General features: G+C 43.7%; 1 protein-coding gene across 3 annotated transcripts in view; it reads right to left on the bottom strand.

Moving 5' to 3' along the window:
• Positions 1-8,822, bottom strand: part of MTCL3 (MTCL family member 3) — a 31,925-nt gene extending 23,103 nt beyond the window's left edge. For all 3 annotated transcript variants that reach the window (XM_031611083.2, XM_090135810.1, XM_090135809.1), the window contains exons 1-5: positions 8,770-8,822; positions 8,609-8,666; positions 5,969-6,097; positions 3,037-3,971; positions 2,531-2,755 (exon numbers count right to left, since the gene is read on the bottom strand). In XM_031611083.2, the coding sequence (XP_031466943.2) occupies positions 2,531-2,755; positions 3,037-3,971; positions 5,969-6,097; positions 8,609-8,666; positions 8,770-8,793 (1,371 nt within the window). In that variant the 5' untranslated portion in view covers positions 8,794-8,822. The remainder of the gene's footprint in view (positions 1-2,530; positions 2,756-3,036; positions 3,972-5,968; positions 6,098-8,608; positions 8,667-8,769) is intronic.
• Positions 8,823-17,404: the final 8,582 nt, after the last annotated feature.

Below are 17,404 nucleotides of genomic sequence, written 5' to 3'. Positions count from 1 at the left end.
TAATTTGATTTTTTTTTTTTTTAAGAACAGGAGGAAGTAAAATTAATCCTTCTTAGCATTTCTTAGGGAAACTTGGAGGGCTTTCACTGCAACAGTCCTTACGCTTACATGTCGAAGAACTCTTTTTGACATACTAAAACATTGGAAAAAAAAAATTGCAAGCAAGCAGTCTAGAAGAATCCGATCTATCAGAATACAGCAGCAGCCAGTGAGTCAGCCTCCCCCGACAAGAAACTGTGTGAGTGCATTACTGATACAACACTGCAGTGTAGCTCAAGACCATTCAGTAACCTCCCCCACTGCACACATACTCAAGACACATAATGCCCAGCATTAGGAGGGAATGGAAAGGAATTTCAATGATAAGCAGGGTGAGCTGAGAATCACATCCTAAGGCTGCATCTTGACGTCTTTTTCCCACAGTCAGTATCAAGCTGCTCATCTGGTTGACCAAAGTAAACAGAAAATCACTGGGGACATTCTTAACGGCATCCTACCACAGTCTGCAGCTATACTCCATATCAGCAAATATAACAAAATCATTACTAAAAGTGATTTTACATCACAAAATTAGGTGGAGTGGCAGTTAAAGCAGATAGATAACACACAGCACTCTAGATCACCTGGAAATTTGAATTCACTTATGCAAGATGCATTTTAATACAGCTACATGAAAGACTGTACCTCTGAAGAACTAAGTCCCCTAATGTAATGTACTTGTAAAATGGAGAATATTTTAGATAGAAATTCTTCAGAAGGAGACTTGAGAAGACTACAAAGAATGGTGCATGAGTTACAAGCATGGCTCTCAGGACCAAGATTTCAGTTTGGCAGATATAAGGCATTTGACAACCATCCCTACCCAAAGTAGAATACAATCATGACCTGTGTGAAGGCTTAGTGAAAACATTGTTCCTTTCTAAGCAGTTCGTTGTGTAATCATTAGGAAAGACATGGGAGAAGTCCTAATTGAAACGAGTCCTTCATTCAGCTTAAAATGTGGCCTTTGGATCTCCTGCAATGTCAGGTGAGCACCAAACTACAGGGTCAACTTCCCTCCCCTCAGGCTGCTTTCCCTCTGTATACAAAGTAGCATTGAGCCAACTCTTTGTTTCTTTAGCCAACACAGGAAGCTGGGATCACCCATTCAATTTGTAAGGATTCATGTTTAAATTTTGCCTACCAAAGTGTCTCAGCCATTCCCCTGAACACTATTTTGACTGTGCAAAATGTCCTTTGCTTTGATCAGAATTTCCACTTGACTCCTGAGAAAGAGGCATTAAAAAAAATAAAGATTTCCACCAGTTTTGTTCCTGACCAGGAAGACACTGGCTTGTCCAAGAGTCATGTAACAGCTAGTTACGGAACTGTTGTGGCCAAAACAGCAAACGTAGCTTTTGAATCTGCACAGAAAAAGAATATCAATACACACCAAAAAGGAAATTATTATTATTTTAAATGGTATCGGTAAGAAAATTACTGGAATGTGTTTAGGTCTGGTGTCTATGTTTTAGTAAGAATGATGATAAGCTGGAAATTTTTCAGAAAAGATGATCCAAGTCTGAATAACAGGGCTGGGAACAACAGACTCTCAATCCTTCACACTTATCAGAAATTAGTTCAGCAATTGTCTATTCGTGTCATGTATTAAATTAGCATTTCTAGCTGCAGTCTACAGAATCCAACATGGGTAACTAGTACTCAGGAGGAGGATGGTCAGTGAACTGCAGTTTGCTACCCAGAGATCTGTGGTTCCTTGAGAAATGGTTGGGAGATCCTTCAATTGGAAAAGGTTCTGAAGTGTTGACTTGGGAACAGCCTTAACAAAATCTAGAGTGTGGAAGAAAAATTAAACAGCTTCCAACTAGTGCAACTGTTTCCCTCTAATTGGAGCAATCTAGAACAGAGATGATATTATTTACTGATGTTAGTATTTAAACAAATGCTGAAACTTCTCAGCAATGGGCTGTGGTTCATTCAAATGTCATGGACTAAATACAGGTGATTAGACATGGAAATTTGATGGGCTGCGTCTACTGTTCCACATGGATGTGGCAAATCCTGGCTTTGCTGAAGGCCCACTGATGCCAGCAGAATCAGGTTTGAGGTTGCAACTGCAAGCATTCGGTTAACCGCCCTCTGTGATCTTCCCCAAAGAGGACATTGATCTCCTAAAATCCAGTGGGGCTGTTCAGTGAGGTTGGTTTAATTTTGCAGTGGGAGAATATGGCCTGTGTTTGACATAAAAGACCCAAACCTCTGGACTCCAACTGGGATTTAAGTCACTTTTTGCACAGTAACTTCACAAAACACGGCTGGACTAAAGCTGCAAACAGTCTGTCTGTGAGGCCTCACTGCAGAGCTGCTTGCTGGAGATCTCCCATTACTAGTTAAGCTGCAACCCTACGTGCAGCACTGAATGCACAGTGTATGACAGAACGGATGATAACATGGGAGTCATCAGGCCTGAAGGGCAACGCGTGCCTCTACCTCCATCGCTCTGTCTCCCCAGTGCCTCTGACACCCGTACCTTGAGGTCCTGCTCCATGCTGCGCAGCAGCTCACCGTCGATCTCACCAGTCTGCGCATAGCGGAGCCTCTTGCGCTCAGCCTTGCGCAGCCGGTACTGGAGGATCCGGCAGTTCTTGTTGGCTCTCTCCAGCTCGTGGCGCATTTCTTGAAGCTGACAAGCGTCCTCCTCGAAGAAGCTGTCCCTCATTTCATCCATCTCAGTCCTCAGCTCATCTATCTCGTTCTGACACCGGGCCGAGAGGGGGTGGGGACACCAACAGGTGGGTCAGAAACAGAGGTCAACAAGGGAGGGGGAAGGCACCCAGACGGAGCTCAGAGACGGCCCTTCTCCCCACGGGGATCCGCCTAGCTCATTAAAAGCACCGCAACAAGAGAAGGAAGCGATGCTGCCCGCGCACGCCGCGCCGAGGCCATTTTCCCTCCGCCCCAAGGGCCTCCCGGGCGGCAGAGAACCCCTCCCGACACCCCCAGCCCCATCTCGGGCTCCCCACCGCGTCCCCTCACCTTGAGGCTCTCGTTCTCCTCCCGTAGCTTCTCCATCTCCTCCTGCATCTCGTCCTGCGGCTGCGGGCTCAGTGAACCCTCGGGTGTGCCGCTCCTGCAGCTCGCCTCGCCCTGCCGCAGCCCCTCGGCCCCGGCCGCCGCCATGGCAGAGGGCGAGGAGGCGGGGGCTGCCGAGGGAGGCTCGGCCGAGGCGGCGGCCGCGGAGGAGGCGACGGCGGCGGCAGCAGCACCGGCGCTGTGGTTGTTGCCCTTGGTTTGCATCTGAGCGGCCGCCGCCAGCCCCTTCCTGAGGTGGAACTGGATGAGCTCACTCTGCAGGCATCCCTCTTTCCAGTACCCGCCGCCGCCGCCGCCCGTCGCCCCGCGGCCCTTCCCCGCGACCGCGGAAGATGGAGGCGCGGGGGCCGCCTCCCCCGCGCCCTTCGGCGGAGCCCGCCCCGCTTTCCCCCGCCACTGCCTGGGCGGCGGCGCCACCGCCCCCTCGCGCTCCCCCGCGCCGCTTCCCGCAGGGGGCGCCTCCTCGGCGGGCTCTTCGGCCGCGGCCCTCCCGCCGGCGGCGAGCGGCGCTTCAGCACCGGCGCCGGGATGGACAGCTCCCGGCGACGCCGCACTCCGCGGCTGTTTCTCGGCGGCGCGGCCGCGGGCGGCCCTGGCGGACTGGCCCGGCGGCGGCCGCGCGGCCCCGGTCTTCAGGGCGGAGGCGGCGGCGGCGGGCGGGGCGCGGGAGGTGGCGGCGGCGGCGGCTGCGGGGGGCGGCGGCCGCGCGGCGGCGTCGCGGGCTCTGGCCGGGGAGGAGGCTCGCTGCTGCTTCCTGCCGCTGCTGCCCTCGGGATGGAGGCGAGGCTCGGCGGCGGCGCCCCCTGCGGGCGGTTGGCTCATGGCGGCGGCTATCGACGGAAGGTGGCCATCCCTCGAGGCGTCCTCCGCGCTGCCGGCTGGGGAGGAGAAGCGGAGAAGACGATCGGGCGAGTGGGGACGCGGTGGCGGCGAGCAGAAGCTGCCCAGCAACCAGCCCGCCTCGTCCGGCGTGCTGCCAGTCGGCCCCACGGGCGTAGCGGGGACTGAGGCTGAAGGCCGCAACGTGGGTCCGAGGAGCTCCAAAGGGCTGGGACTGAGAGCTGTTCCCACTCCTCTTTCACCAATTGCTGTTTTCCTCCCCTGATGCCAAACCTATCCCTATAGTTCTGCCAATAACACAGCTGTATTTCAATCCACACACAGCCCTTTCCTCATCCTCATCTTCACTGCCTATCGTGGTACCAGCCCAGGTTGCTGCTGCACACGCCTGCCTGCCTGAAGTCTCCTGCAGGCACCTGTCAGTGGGCCAGGTTGCTTCACAAACGGCTGCAGGTGATAGTGGCAGCTCACTGTTCTTTGGCCTTGGCAGGAGCTCTGCCAGGACAAGGCCAGACCTCCAGAGCACACCAACCAAGACTCCTGGAGGAAAAGAGTCCCTGAAACAACTTTTATGCCCATCTGAGTTTGATACTGGTTATACCGAAACAGGAGTGAGGCATAATCACTCCAGCAGATTTTCAAAGCAGCCCAATAGCAGTCATTACACAGCATTCACATGAATGTGCAAGGATGGCAGTTTTGCCACACAGCAACTGAACCAGGGTTTTCATGATCACAACAGATGATCAAAATAGGCTGCAAAGACATTCCTTAATGCACTCTGAAAATATTAGCTGTGATACATCAACTGTTTTTACATAGCCTTTGTTCAACTGCCCTTAAAGGGAAAACACAGGCCAAAGTAGAAGTGACAGCATTCCTAACACAGCCTAATGATCCCACCTAGACCACTGCAGGGTAAGGTACAAAGAAATCAAACCAGGCAAAGTCAGAATAGACCTTATGCTACACCCTGACAATTCCTTTGCTCTCTGGAACACACCAGGCACCAACTCTACTCTGTGCTCTGGGGCAGGGGCTCAGAGATTTCTGCCAAGTGCACTGTCATTATCTCTCTCATTTTCACCAGCATGCTTAAAACTAACTCTCTCACACACACACAAAATAATAATAATAATAATAATAATAATAATAATAATAATAATAATAATAATAATAATAATAATAATAATAATAATAATAAATATCTTTTAAAAGATAAAAATTGGCAGAATCTTCACAGGCATTAAATAGTAAAGAGATAGAATGGGAGTGTAAACCTACCAACAGTCATGCATGCCCAATGCCGTACAAAAGGTTTACTTTGTTTCTCTATTATTCATCATAATTGCTGCTGTTCAGAGCTGTACAGGTACCAAATATCACTCTTGAAAACCAGACACCCCTTCAGAAGCTGAAAGAAGTTGGGACAGTACTTGGCTTAGATCCCCTATTCTCCTGAGCACTCTGACTCTACCTTACCATCTTCATGCCTCCAGTTTCAGGGCTGGCTACTGCTTACAGTTTGCTTGGCTGTGGCTTGGGGTTTTTCTGTTTTTATGGGATTTTTTCTTTTTTTTTCTTTGTTAATAGCACAGTGAAGACCCCGTTTGAGCCCAAGTTCAAATATCGTATCCCAAAGAAAAGCCCCTCCATATAATCTTCCCTCCAAGGCAAATCCACGTGGCGATACGACACTGCATCTCCATAGGTTTCCCCGTCGGGAACAAGAAAAATGCCCGACCAAAGGCAGCAACAAAAGGCTCCACCCGCAGCGTCGGGATGCGGCGGAGGGCATCCCTCTGCCCTCTACTCCGCGGGGCTCCGGACCCCGCCCGCCTTTTGTCCCGATTCTAGGGGCGGGGGAGGCTTTTCTCAGCTCCCCACTTCTACTCGGAGGTTTTGTTGGACCAGAACCTTGAGTAACATCCCCCATCCCTTTCTCCATTATCTTTTTTTTTTTTTAATATTTTTTTTCTTTTTCAAAGAAAAGAAAGAAAGAGAGACTCGAGCCTCCGGCAGCCGCATTACTCACCGTCGCTCTGTCCGCTGCCCGGCTGGTGAAACGCGTGCACGGAGAGGCGGGCACCGCACCCGGGGCACCCGGCGCTGCTAGAGCCTCTCAGGAAAATGAAGCAATATTCATGAGCTGACCTCACCGGGCCTGGGAGACGGAACGGGGGGAGGGAGGAGAGCGGTAAAGAGAAGAGAAAAGAAAAGATTAAACGGCGAGAACCCCGCCCAGGCCTGGAGACGAGTTGCGTCTCCTTATCTGTCTGCACATGGTGGAACTGGATTACAGCGCAAATGGGGGAAGGAGCAGGCTGCTTGCGGGAGATGTGACCGCTTTCTCTTCCCAGTCCATCCCGGTAATCGATTCCGATTTATTATTTAGTGTCACCGACGGGGAGCTGGCTTGGAGCAGCCGGGGATGCCAGGCGCCTCCTGCACCGGGGTAATAGGATTTCCCTTTGTTCGCTTCCTGTATTTGCGCTTGGAGGGCAGCGATCTCTCCTCGCGTCCTGTTGACAAAAGCCTGGGGAAAGCTGGGAAAGGGAGAAACAAAAGCAAACCGCGGTGGTCTATTGAAGATAATCTCCCGGTGCTGTCTATTCGCATGACTGTAGTACTAACGCACCGCTGGCCGCACGCTGCGGGCAAAACTCAACCACGTACATCTGTTTCACCTAAAGGAGCTACACCTGTTCGTCTTGCCACCAGGTGAATTTGCTTTAGATGGCCCGACACACTTCGCACCTACAGCCTCTCCCCATTACAAAGAGAAGCCAAAAAAAAAAAAAAAAGCTTTCCTTCCTCTCCTCGCCTTTTCGCTGGAGGAGGGTAACATTGGTGGCCGAGGGTTTTCCCCGTCCGACTGCCTCGTGTGGGAGTGCCCAGTCCCAGCCCTGAGTAGCATTCTTGGCTGGTCTCTGAGCTGTAAGTTCCTCCCCTTTAAATGAGGATTTCCAACCTATAGATGTAGATATGCATATAAATACATGCATAAGTCTATACACACAGTATATATACAAAAATATTATATATATATAACATGTAAGTCTATGTATACACACTTGTATATGCATATACACATGTACAGCACACAAAGAAGTATCTGTATATATACTTATACATGGTATGTACATTTGTATATACTATTTGTATATATATCTGTGTACTTAACTGTAAGGTCTGTATTCTGGAGCTGGGGGAGTGCAATCTGAAGGGAGACAGCTGCATTCTTTCTAGCTGTCTCTGCCCCACCTCTTCTAAAAAAAAAAAAAAGATCAACCACATCTGAAACATCACATCCTGAGATGTGGAAAGATGTTCTCCCTATCTTCATGGCGTCCAGTCTTGAGCCTAAGGACCACATGATGTGGACTCACATAGATGTGATGAGCTGAGGGCAATAAAAAATTAGATGTGAAAGATCTGTGCTGAAGAATATGTCTCCTTTGAAACCCATCATGAATATTGATTGCAATTATATGCACTAAGCAACCAACATAATTGGTTAAAACACGAGGAAAAGTACAGAACAGTTCTCTAATCAGAGCTGAGAAATGCAACATGTTGTAGTTTTCCAGATAAATTTTCTGATATATCCTGAAAGAACTGGGATTACATGCAGTAAAGCAATATAAATAGTAGGTGGCCCCACTGTATTTTATTGGTCTGTTACTCCCAAAATTTCATAGCATTGCACCTGACATGGCTTAGTGGGCACACACGTGACAGATAGATGGTTGAGCTAGCTGCTCTCAGTGGTCTTTTCCAACCTTCATGATATGAGTAGGCATGGCATTGATGGGTTGGTAGTTAGACTAGATAATCTCAGTGGTCCTTTTCAACCTTCATGATTGTATGATTCTATGAAAGTCTGGACTCCTTGTCTCCATAAATATACAGAATAATGGTGATGAAGGCATCAAACAACACAACACTTTATCTATACAACAACTGCCCTAAGGAAGTGCACAGCAGTTCCTACCATTATGCACAGAGCAGCAGATAACATCCTTTCTGCCATCTCCATATTGTCTGGATAGACTTCTCTGTGCTTAAATAAAAATGGGATGCAATAGCTCCCATGATGCTTACAGTAAGTTTTACTGCACAGTTGGAAAAATGCAGATCCTAAGTATCCTAGTTGTCTTATATAAGAGTCCATACTGAAAGCAAGTAATCAGATAATCTCCCTGTTCTGTGTTGTCTACTTTTAAATACATAGTACTACTATTTGTGGAAGAAAAACATGCCCATTTCTAGATTATATTCGGGATTGTTGTCTTTATTCTCAACATTTCTATTTTGGCTGAAACCTCACTGCTAACTCAGTAAAAATTTACATGGGTAGAGACATACTTCTTCTCATATCATTCATGTTTTGGAAGGGCATAAATGTACACAGGTCTACACAACACACCTTTTGCTGATAAAGGCTGCATTTCCAATAGGAAGTTGATTCCTAAATCTCCGTAGGTGTTCTATACAAGCAGCAGACTGATTTTCTAGAATAAATGCAACGTGAAGAGACTGACACAGAGATGTCAGTATAGTGAAAGTTTGATACATACTTAGTTTTTTTTTTTTTTTCCTGCAGGTTCTTTAAACACCTGTTGGTGGAAATAATATCTGGGCTAGTATTAAACATGGATGCCGGTGGCCCTACCTGCGGCAGCAGGGTTGGAACCTGATGATCCTTGTGGTCTCTTCCAACCCAAGCCACTCTGCGAGTCCATGATTCAATGAATACACAGAAAGAAAGATCTTAACATACACAGAAAACAATCACGGTGAAAACAGAAAAAGAAACAGGGAAGGAATATTCACCTGCATCAGAAGATCTAGGTTCATAGGAAAGACTTCACAGAGGAGGGATCTCCAAAAAGAGAGCCTTCCCTACTGACAGTCAGCCCTTAAATGGGGTCTAAGAGGAGTGCAGCCCGGCTCCACCCCTTCTGATCACACAGGTGAATTGCCTTCACCTGTGCTTCCAGGGCTGACTCAGTCCTTTCCTCAGGTGATCAATCAGTGATTCAGGCCATGACTCAACATTTCCCCTACACTACTTCAGAACAATTCCATGATACAGATAGATTTTGAATTCCTAGTGAAGCTCTGGTCCTCCATCTCATAACAGTTGATGAAAAGTGGTGAGGGGAAGCCAGGTTATGATGTGGTCTGTGCAAGGAATGGTTTCAGGCTGGAAGAGGAGACTTTGGGCTGGGAGAGGGATGACTGAGAAGAAATATGAAACAGATCCTTGCAGACTTTAGTAAAGTAAATAAAATTGTTTGTATTGTGTTGTTTATGGTTATTCACAGTCTCCTTCCATGAAAGGCAAACATGTAAATATGAATGAAAATAACAAGTAAGTGATGCGTTCTGAAAAATAGCAAGGAAGACAGTTCTTATGGTTAAGCTCTACAGTTCTCTGCCATGAGGTGCTCTGAATTTAAGGGCCCACATGATTTTAAAAAGTGGTTGAAAAATTCATGGAAGGAAAATAAACTGAAGGCAATAAAGACAAACCACATAACTTTAAAACAAAACAACAACAACAAAAAACCTAGCCCTCTGCACTACCAAGTTTTTCATCTGGAAAATAGCTGGGGAGAGATATTATTATGTGACTTTGTGTTATCTTCTAGCATCCACTATTGTTCAGAGTCAGACACCTATCACTGAGCTAAACAAGTCTTTAATCTGTTTCTGAATGAAAATTCGTATGCTCTTTCACTAACTTTGCTTCTTTCTTTTCATCCGTTTTGCCATTTCTTTCTTGCTCTTCCTCCTTAGATTTCTTGTCATGCACAGCATTGATAACCTGCTGCACCCTGATTGAATGTGTACGTGAATGTTTAGCACTTTTTCTTTAATAGATAAAAATATTTTGACCCAAATTAAAATTGTTAATGCCATATTTTCTTGTCTTCATTAGTGCTTGTTCACAAAGATATTTTTTTCATCCAGCTTGCAATTACATTTAGTGGTATGTAGTAGTTCAGAAGGCACTCGACTCAAAGAGGGGCAGAAAGAGAAAGGAGATGGGGAATTTCTCCTCCAAGCAGAGTTTTGGTTTAAATCATGTAAGTTTTTTTTCTAAGGTGAAGTTGAGAACTGCTTATATAACACCCTAAAAGTATGCTCCAAGCATGGCCTCCTAGCCTGCAGTAAAAAAATACTTTACCAGCAGATTTCAGAAGCTTTTCAAACAGGATGCTTTTCCAGGAAGAGCTCTGGTTGCTGTACTTTGGCCACATTGCTTACTCACCTCTCCTGCCCTCTTGGGAATACACTGGGTTATGCTGGGGCAGAAAGAGGAGGCACTGGAGCATGCTGTGCTAACTGCAGGGTGCTGGCACCACCCCAGTTGGCGCAGGCTCCATCTTATCTCCCTGCTCAAGGAGATGTGCTGGACACCACTAATTATACATCAGGCCACGGTCCTTTTATTCTGTCCTTGGAAAATTGAAAGTCTGAGATTTCAATTCACCGATTTCTAATATGTTCACTAAATGGCACTAATGTCTATTGTACCAAGCAGTAATTTGGGGATAAACAATTAATACTTTATCATGGTCCTTCTTTCCTATTTATCTGGAAATGGAAAAGCTTTTTAGATATACTGCATGTGCAGCACCAAATTGAGATAATTGAAAAATAATAAAATAAGCAGCAGAAAATAGTTCTTTCAAGCATGCTTATTTTGGCGTATGCATTTGACCAGATCATTATATAACAGTGATCCTGGTTGTCACATCTCTCTCCTTCTTCCTCCTCCTCATGCTCTGTAGCAGCTGCTCCTCAGCCAGAGGCTGCTATAGCACAGCACATTGAGGTTGCACCTTCTGTTCATCTGCATCCTCATACGCACAAACGCTACCAAGGGCACAGAGATGCTATCTGCACCCATCCTGAAATTCATACCAGTAAGAGAAGGAGGTAGTGCCACTTTCTGCCACTATGAAGAGGAAACTATTAGATATGACCCACTGGTATCAGTCTCTATATTCATAATGGATCTCTCATATCCCAGCTCAGGAAGGCTGCTTGCCATGTGCTGTGTCACAGAGGTCTTTTTCTGCCCAGCTCATGAAATTCCAACAGCTGGGTGAATTCTTAGTATCATGATGGATTACATGATACAAAAATTGAAATTAATATTAGAGGAATCTTTGGCTCTGATGGTAGAGAATAAAACTAGATGAAGTTAGGTCTGTTGATTATTAGGACTCAATTTATTGTAGTGATAAAATAAAGGCTTTCTTCTATTTTTGCTGTCCAGTATTTCATTCTGGCTCTCTGAAGGCTGAAATTTTATGTTCCTGCCTTTTGTTCCTAGAGAAATCAATTGTACTTAATGTTCAGAAATGAGCATGCCCTGAAGCAGACCGGTACCTCTCAACAATTCCTGATGAAAAAAACAGTTCATAGAAGCATCTCTCTGCCTCTCCTGGACATATTATACCTTCTGCTATCAGAATCATTTGATTTTTATTTTTAATAATTCATAAATTTACAACTTCAGTTATTATTTACAAGAAAAAAAAAACAAAAAATAACCAACAGCCTTTCTGTATTACTGTTTCCTGTAACATTCCTTTGAATCTCTTCTTTTTTCTTATTCAGAAGCTAGAATTGCACCAAACTTGCATAAATCCTACCATGCATTATACATCTGCATAGGCTATAATTACATTTGTACCTAAAGCTCACTGGTTATTCAATGAGACTGACAGAAGAGGAACTCTACAGAAAATCTAATGGCTAAGAATGTAGGAACAAAAGCCAAAATATAGAATATCTTTGGATTAAGCAGCCCTGTCCTTTGTATTGTTGCAATTTATATAGCATGCCCAGAGACTGCTAAAGAAAAACAACATTCCTGTTTGAACACTAGCACGTTACCTGCAGGCTCAATTACCCAGTTCCAGAGAGAGGTTTCAAATACAAAGGAAAATGATTGAAGGCAACCTCAGAGCTCTTTCCTACTTAAAGGATGTTCTTAAGAGAAGTTACTCGTTAAGCAGGCTGTGTTCTGGGATTTGCCTTCTTTCTCCCTGAGGAAGTACTGTGGACCACTCTTCCTGCTTGTGTATTACCAGCCAGCATCACTGCACCATATCAAGCAGTGACCTGTGTTCAATACACAGGAGTTGTTACTCATTGTAATGTCTGAAGTCCTCATCATGACTTGTCCAATCAGGCTGCAGATATTCGTATCACATTGCACTCCACATCTTAAAGTAAGTGGTTGTAGTGGTTACGGCACCCATGGGCATTTACAGGCTCCTTCTTCTGTGTCTGAAGAAAGGCTGGGAGAAACAAGGTCATGCTGTAGACTGGTGGTGTTTCTTGATTATTCTGCCTCACTCCAGCAATTGGCCATTTTGTCTGTCAGGTAAGTGTAAAATGAAGCTACAAAACCGTAGAGCTGCTCTGGTGCCCAGTTCCCTCTGAGTGAACAGGTCAAGAAACAGCCTATATTTGTGATGAGGGACATGGCTTAGTGAGTACTATTGGTGATAGGTGGATGGTAGGACTGCATGATCTTTAAGGTCTTTTCCAACCTCGGTGATTCTGTGATTCTGTGATATTTAATTAGTTTTGATTCATTTATTTATACTCCAATTAATTGATTTTTATTTCCTTTTTGTTAATTTGGGATGTTGGTTTGATTACATATGGATGTGTATAATTGTTCAGGCTGGGACCATATCTCATTGCTGTGACTTCCATGTGGTATCACGTTACCAGAATCTATGGAACTTTGTCCACACGTTAGCCATTTTTGAGTGTAATGCTATTTTTTGGAGATAACTCTTGGACTAGAATTTTTGAAATTGTTGACAATTTTGTCTTTGTTCTTTATGCTCCTGAATGTCTGTAAGAGCTCAGCATACGTCATTTTGAAAATAATTTTTCCATTCCTATGTCTTAATGGCTATTAAATATGAGAGTAGAGCTTGACATTTTATTTGCCAATTTATACTTGCAAAGACTATCAAAAAAATCATTGTACTTACACAAGCTAAAAATTTATAAATCAATAGTGAATTGGTTCCTTTGTTTACCAGCTTGTTGAACTTTCTAGCATCTGTATTATGATATTATCTGCATCTTGGATCATATCCAAGCTTCTTACATAATGCTTGTTGGGAAATAAGAGAGCTTCTGGCACACAACAAAACAGTAAAACTAGGGTATCAGGCTTTCCACCTAGTACATGTAAACATTCCTGCATGGAATAAAGTCTGTTTCCAGAATTACAGATTAGGCGTTTGATGCATGGCTTCAGATTCAGGGACTGCATGTGAGAACGGCAATGAGAAAATAATTTAGCTCAATTATACTTCCTTTTGTATGCCAGTACTGCTTTGTAAGGCTCTGAGTTGCAGACAGATTATGCTTACACTGGCTTCTGTTTTCTCCCCAGGCTTCTAGAGAGCAGTTTTGTGCAAGCAAGGCCAGATTTGCGGCTGTTTCTATGGTGACTTCAACTGCATGTAACCCACCAGCAGCCCCTCTCCACAGGCCTCAGTGAGCTGTGCATGTTATTATGCCTTGGTGGAAGTACCAGTGAGGGAGAATTGTTTCCAAGGAGCAATGAGGGAAATCAGAAGTGGTATGTTGCCTTTGTAGCTGCTTCCATAGTCTCAGGTGGTCTGGAAAAGGGAATAGGAGAAACCTCATTCCTGTAGGGTGATCTCTGGAGGACTGCTTTGTTTTACCACCTTCCTCTCTTGTGAATGCTTGGCATCTAGCAAAAGCATAGAGAGATAAGTACCTGTAGCCTGATACGTGCCATTCCGAGTCCCAGTGAAATAACATTACTCGAGGCAACACATTTATCTATTGCAGTTTTACTAGAGGTGAAATAGCATTTGGGTTTGTGGTAAAGGGGTAGGGCAGGCAAGATGGGCGCCAGGCTCTGAGAGCCTGTATCCCACTGTCACAGCAGCACTACTGCCCACAGAGAGCCAGAACTCTGTGGAACAGGTCCAAGATAACACTTTACTGGAGGCTGTGACTGAAGAGTACCCTTAAACTTAAAGCAGAGCCTTTGAGTTGGAAAAGGCATTGACTGAAGGTTTCTCTCTCCTTCTTTGAGCCTGAGCTGTGGAGTTAGCTTGGTATTCATCTTAGCAAAGGCAGTAGTAACTCTAAGTGCTTCTAACTGTCTAACTAATTAGTTATTAATGAAATATGTATACATGAGAGGATGCCCCACAGGTTCTGCTCATTCCCGAGGTAAAAGGAAGCACACAAACTTACCTTATGTCAAACTCATGCCTGTTCAGAGCCTATAAATCCAGTCTTTCTAAACATGCTCTCTAGTCCCCTGCTCAAGACTGCGTTGTGATTGTGAAAGAGGCAAGTGCAGGAAGCAACCATATATGATATTGCAGGGATCTTCACGGTTCCCTTGAAATCCTCTGGAATTAAACTTTGAGTTTACTGAGGTTGATTGCAAATGTCACACTGTTACTGAAATGGCCAGTCCCAAATGTTAAGTTTCATTGGACATTTTACTGAAAGTCACAGGATAGTTGGCATAGGATTGTTCACGTAATTTGAATACTGACAGATTTAATTTAGAATTTTTACTAAATAAACTTCTATAAAGGCAATGCATCTTTTCAAATCACTGATTATTTCTGCCAAGATCATAAAGAAATAATGTTCAGTTCACTTGAAGTTCTTTATATAATCTGAGAAATGTTGTGAATCACATTATTGAATTATGCTACAAATTCTTAAAATGTCTTTACAAATGAACTTTATTAAGGTAGCAACTGTCCTTGCTATATTTGTAGTTGAGACATGGTTAGTGGGCACAGTTGTGATGGTTTGGTGATCGGATCTTAGAGGTCTTTTCCAACCTCAATGATTCTATGGCTCTGTGTAATAAACTTTTGAAAGAAAAAATATTTAAAAAGTATAATCACAATAAAACTCATTTAACGTAGCACAGATGTTCTAAATTTTATAATGAAGCTTTTATTTTGAGAGAAATTACTACAGCTTCTGGAAATGAAGGGTCTCTGTACTCCCTGGGGACTGCCAAGTCTCATGCACAGAGCACAGAAATTCCTTCTGCTCTCCTGTTTGATGCTGGGTGCAGCAGATGACTTTCAGTGTTACAATTTCGTAATCGCGTAACAATGTTAGCTAGCATCTATTCCCCTCCTACTCTCGAGATCTATTTCTGGAAAAAGTTATAAAAAACAGATTAACTCTGAGAAGTTAAGTCATGTAAGTTAAGTCACTCTCATATAAGATTGAGGAACTTTTTTTTGTTTGTGTGCTTTTCTTGTTGTTTTTTTTTTTTTGTTTTTGTTTTTTTGTTTTTCTTCTTGTTTTTTTTTTTGTTTGTTTGCTTTTAATAATCATGTTTACCCAATTTTCATTTGCACACACTTCGCATTCATCTCTAATGATTGAAAAACCATGAGACAAAGATCCATTCTATCATTTAGATTAGCATACTTCTAATAGCTTGAAATACTGAAAACTCCTTTGCTGAAAACTTCATTGTCATTAAAGCCCACAGGAAGACCTGTGAATAATTCTTTCAAGTTCAGGATCTCTCTTTCAGAAAGAAAAATTGGCCTCTTCAGCTGCTGCTGCAGTGATGATCATTGCAGGACGTTTTGTGAACCACTGGGAGTCTGAGCAGTGAAGCATGAATCTGATTTGATTATGTTTATTTTCTAGACTTTCAGCTGCAATTTTCTAGGCTGCGAGAATTTCATATCTATAATAAAACAGCTTTATTGGATTGCACATTGGGTACAGCTTGTATAATGCAAGAGAGACATACCAAAACAATGTCACGCTTTTGCGAAGTGAAATTGAGGAGCTCTGAAGCAGTTTCATTTTATGACTTAACAGAGTAAGGAAAGTTCTTGCTAGTATCATTCTTAGCATACCAGCAAAATCTGATAGTTTTCCCACAAGCACAAAAGAGGACACTGATCTCTCCATAAAGCATTTTAATACATACAAAGGAAAGTCTAAGGTAGGTGTTTGATGTGTACTGCTGTTTCAGTAATACTCATGGAAGAGAAAATGGTATCCCCAAGTGCAGACAAACTTTATTTCCTATCATGGGAATCAGAAGTTTTATACAAGGATTAAGTGCAAAAATTCATTTGCATATTAAAATATTAGTGATATGAGTGTGAGTTTAATATATCACAGATAAAAAAGTCTTGTTGAGAGTGTGAGCATGATAAATCAGAACTCCAGCTCATGAAAGAGGTAGCAGTTTCTGTTCCCCAGTTACACTCCTATCATCATACTTCTGATCAGGCTCAACTGAAAAATTTGACAGCAGCAGTGCCTACATGAGGTTCTCTCTGGTATAGGATCAAGCTGTCTGAAATCAATATTAAATCCACTTCCAAAGAAGTTAGCAGCTCATACAATTGCTCCCTTCTCTCTGGGTGTTCTGAAAGAACAAGCACAGTCTTTGTACTAAGATAATAAAAGAAATTCTGTGGGTTCTTCTAATGAAAGCACAGCAGCAACTGGTCACTGTGGGCTGGTGCTTACATGACACAACAGAGTGCAGGAGTCTTTTTAAAAAATAGTGTTAAAAATGTTGAATACTTTGGTTTCCTCACAGCAGATCTGACAAACAATGGGATTAAAAACACTGTGATTACTAAGTTTTGAACCAGTGAAATGCCATAAGATTTTCATCATATGCAAAATATTTCTTGTACAGGCACAACTGTTTTCCCATATGTAAAGAAACAGAAGAATGCACATAAATATTTCTGTCTTAATAACGTGACAGTGGAAACACTTTGTCATTTCTGTAAAATATCATGTTGTTAATGAAGGCTTTTATTAACATTATTTTAATTAGATGTCTTTTTAATTTCTTTTCATAGCAACATAGTATTCAAGATATCTGTCAGATGACAGTGCTTTTTAGAAATAGAGGGCTCTTGAATGTCGTTTAGCACCATCCAGCCTTGTTCTGCCAATCAAGACATAAGGATGGTCACTCAGCTCCCAAGCATGGACAAATTTTACACAACAAAGATAGAGTAGTGGTCGTGAACCAAAGTCTGCCATAACTCTGAAGATGAAACACAGGACTTGTGAGAGCATGCAAAGCCCAGTACAGCTCTTTCCTGCTCCAAGTGTATTTTCTTCAAGTCTTTGGGTGGAATTTAGAATCTGAATTCTTTCTCAACCTCCTGCTCCTGACTGGAGCAGAAACAGCAAGGGAATCAAGAAGTGTTACTGAGAGGACTGAGAGCACGTAGAGGGGTCTGGGCAGGAGCAGGCTCCTTCATCTTTCCATTGAGGAAGGGTCTGCAAGGAGCAAGAAGGCAGATAGAGAAGGTCATTTTGAAAACTGCATGTGACAAACAGGGAGTAAGGATGTTGCTAACTTACACATGCTGTTTGGTGCCATCTAAGAGCACGTAATGATGAATTATGC

Source organism: Phasianus colchicus, chromosome 2 (genome assembly GCF_987193195.1).
Source record: "Phasianus colchicus chromosome 2, bPhaCol1.hap1.1, whole genome shotgun sequence".
NCBI classification, from domain to species: domain Eukaryota; kingdom Metazoa; phylum Chordata; class Aves; order Galliformes; family Phasianidae; genus Phasianus; species Phasianus colchicus.
This window is presented reverse-complemented; position numbering and strand designations above follow the sequence as displayed.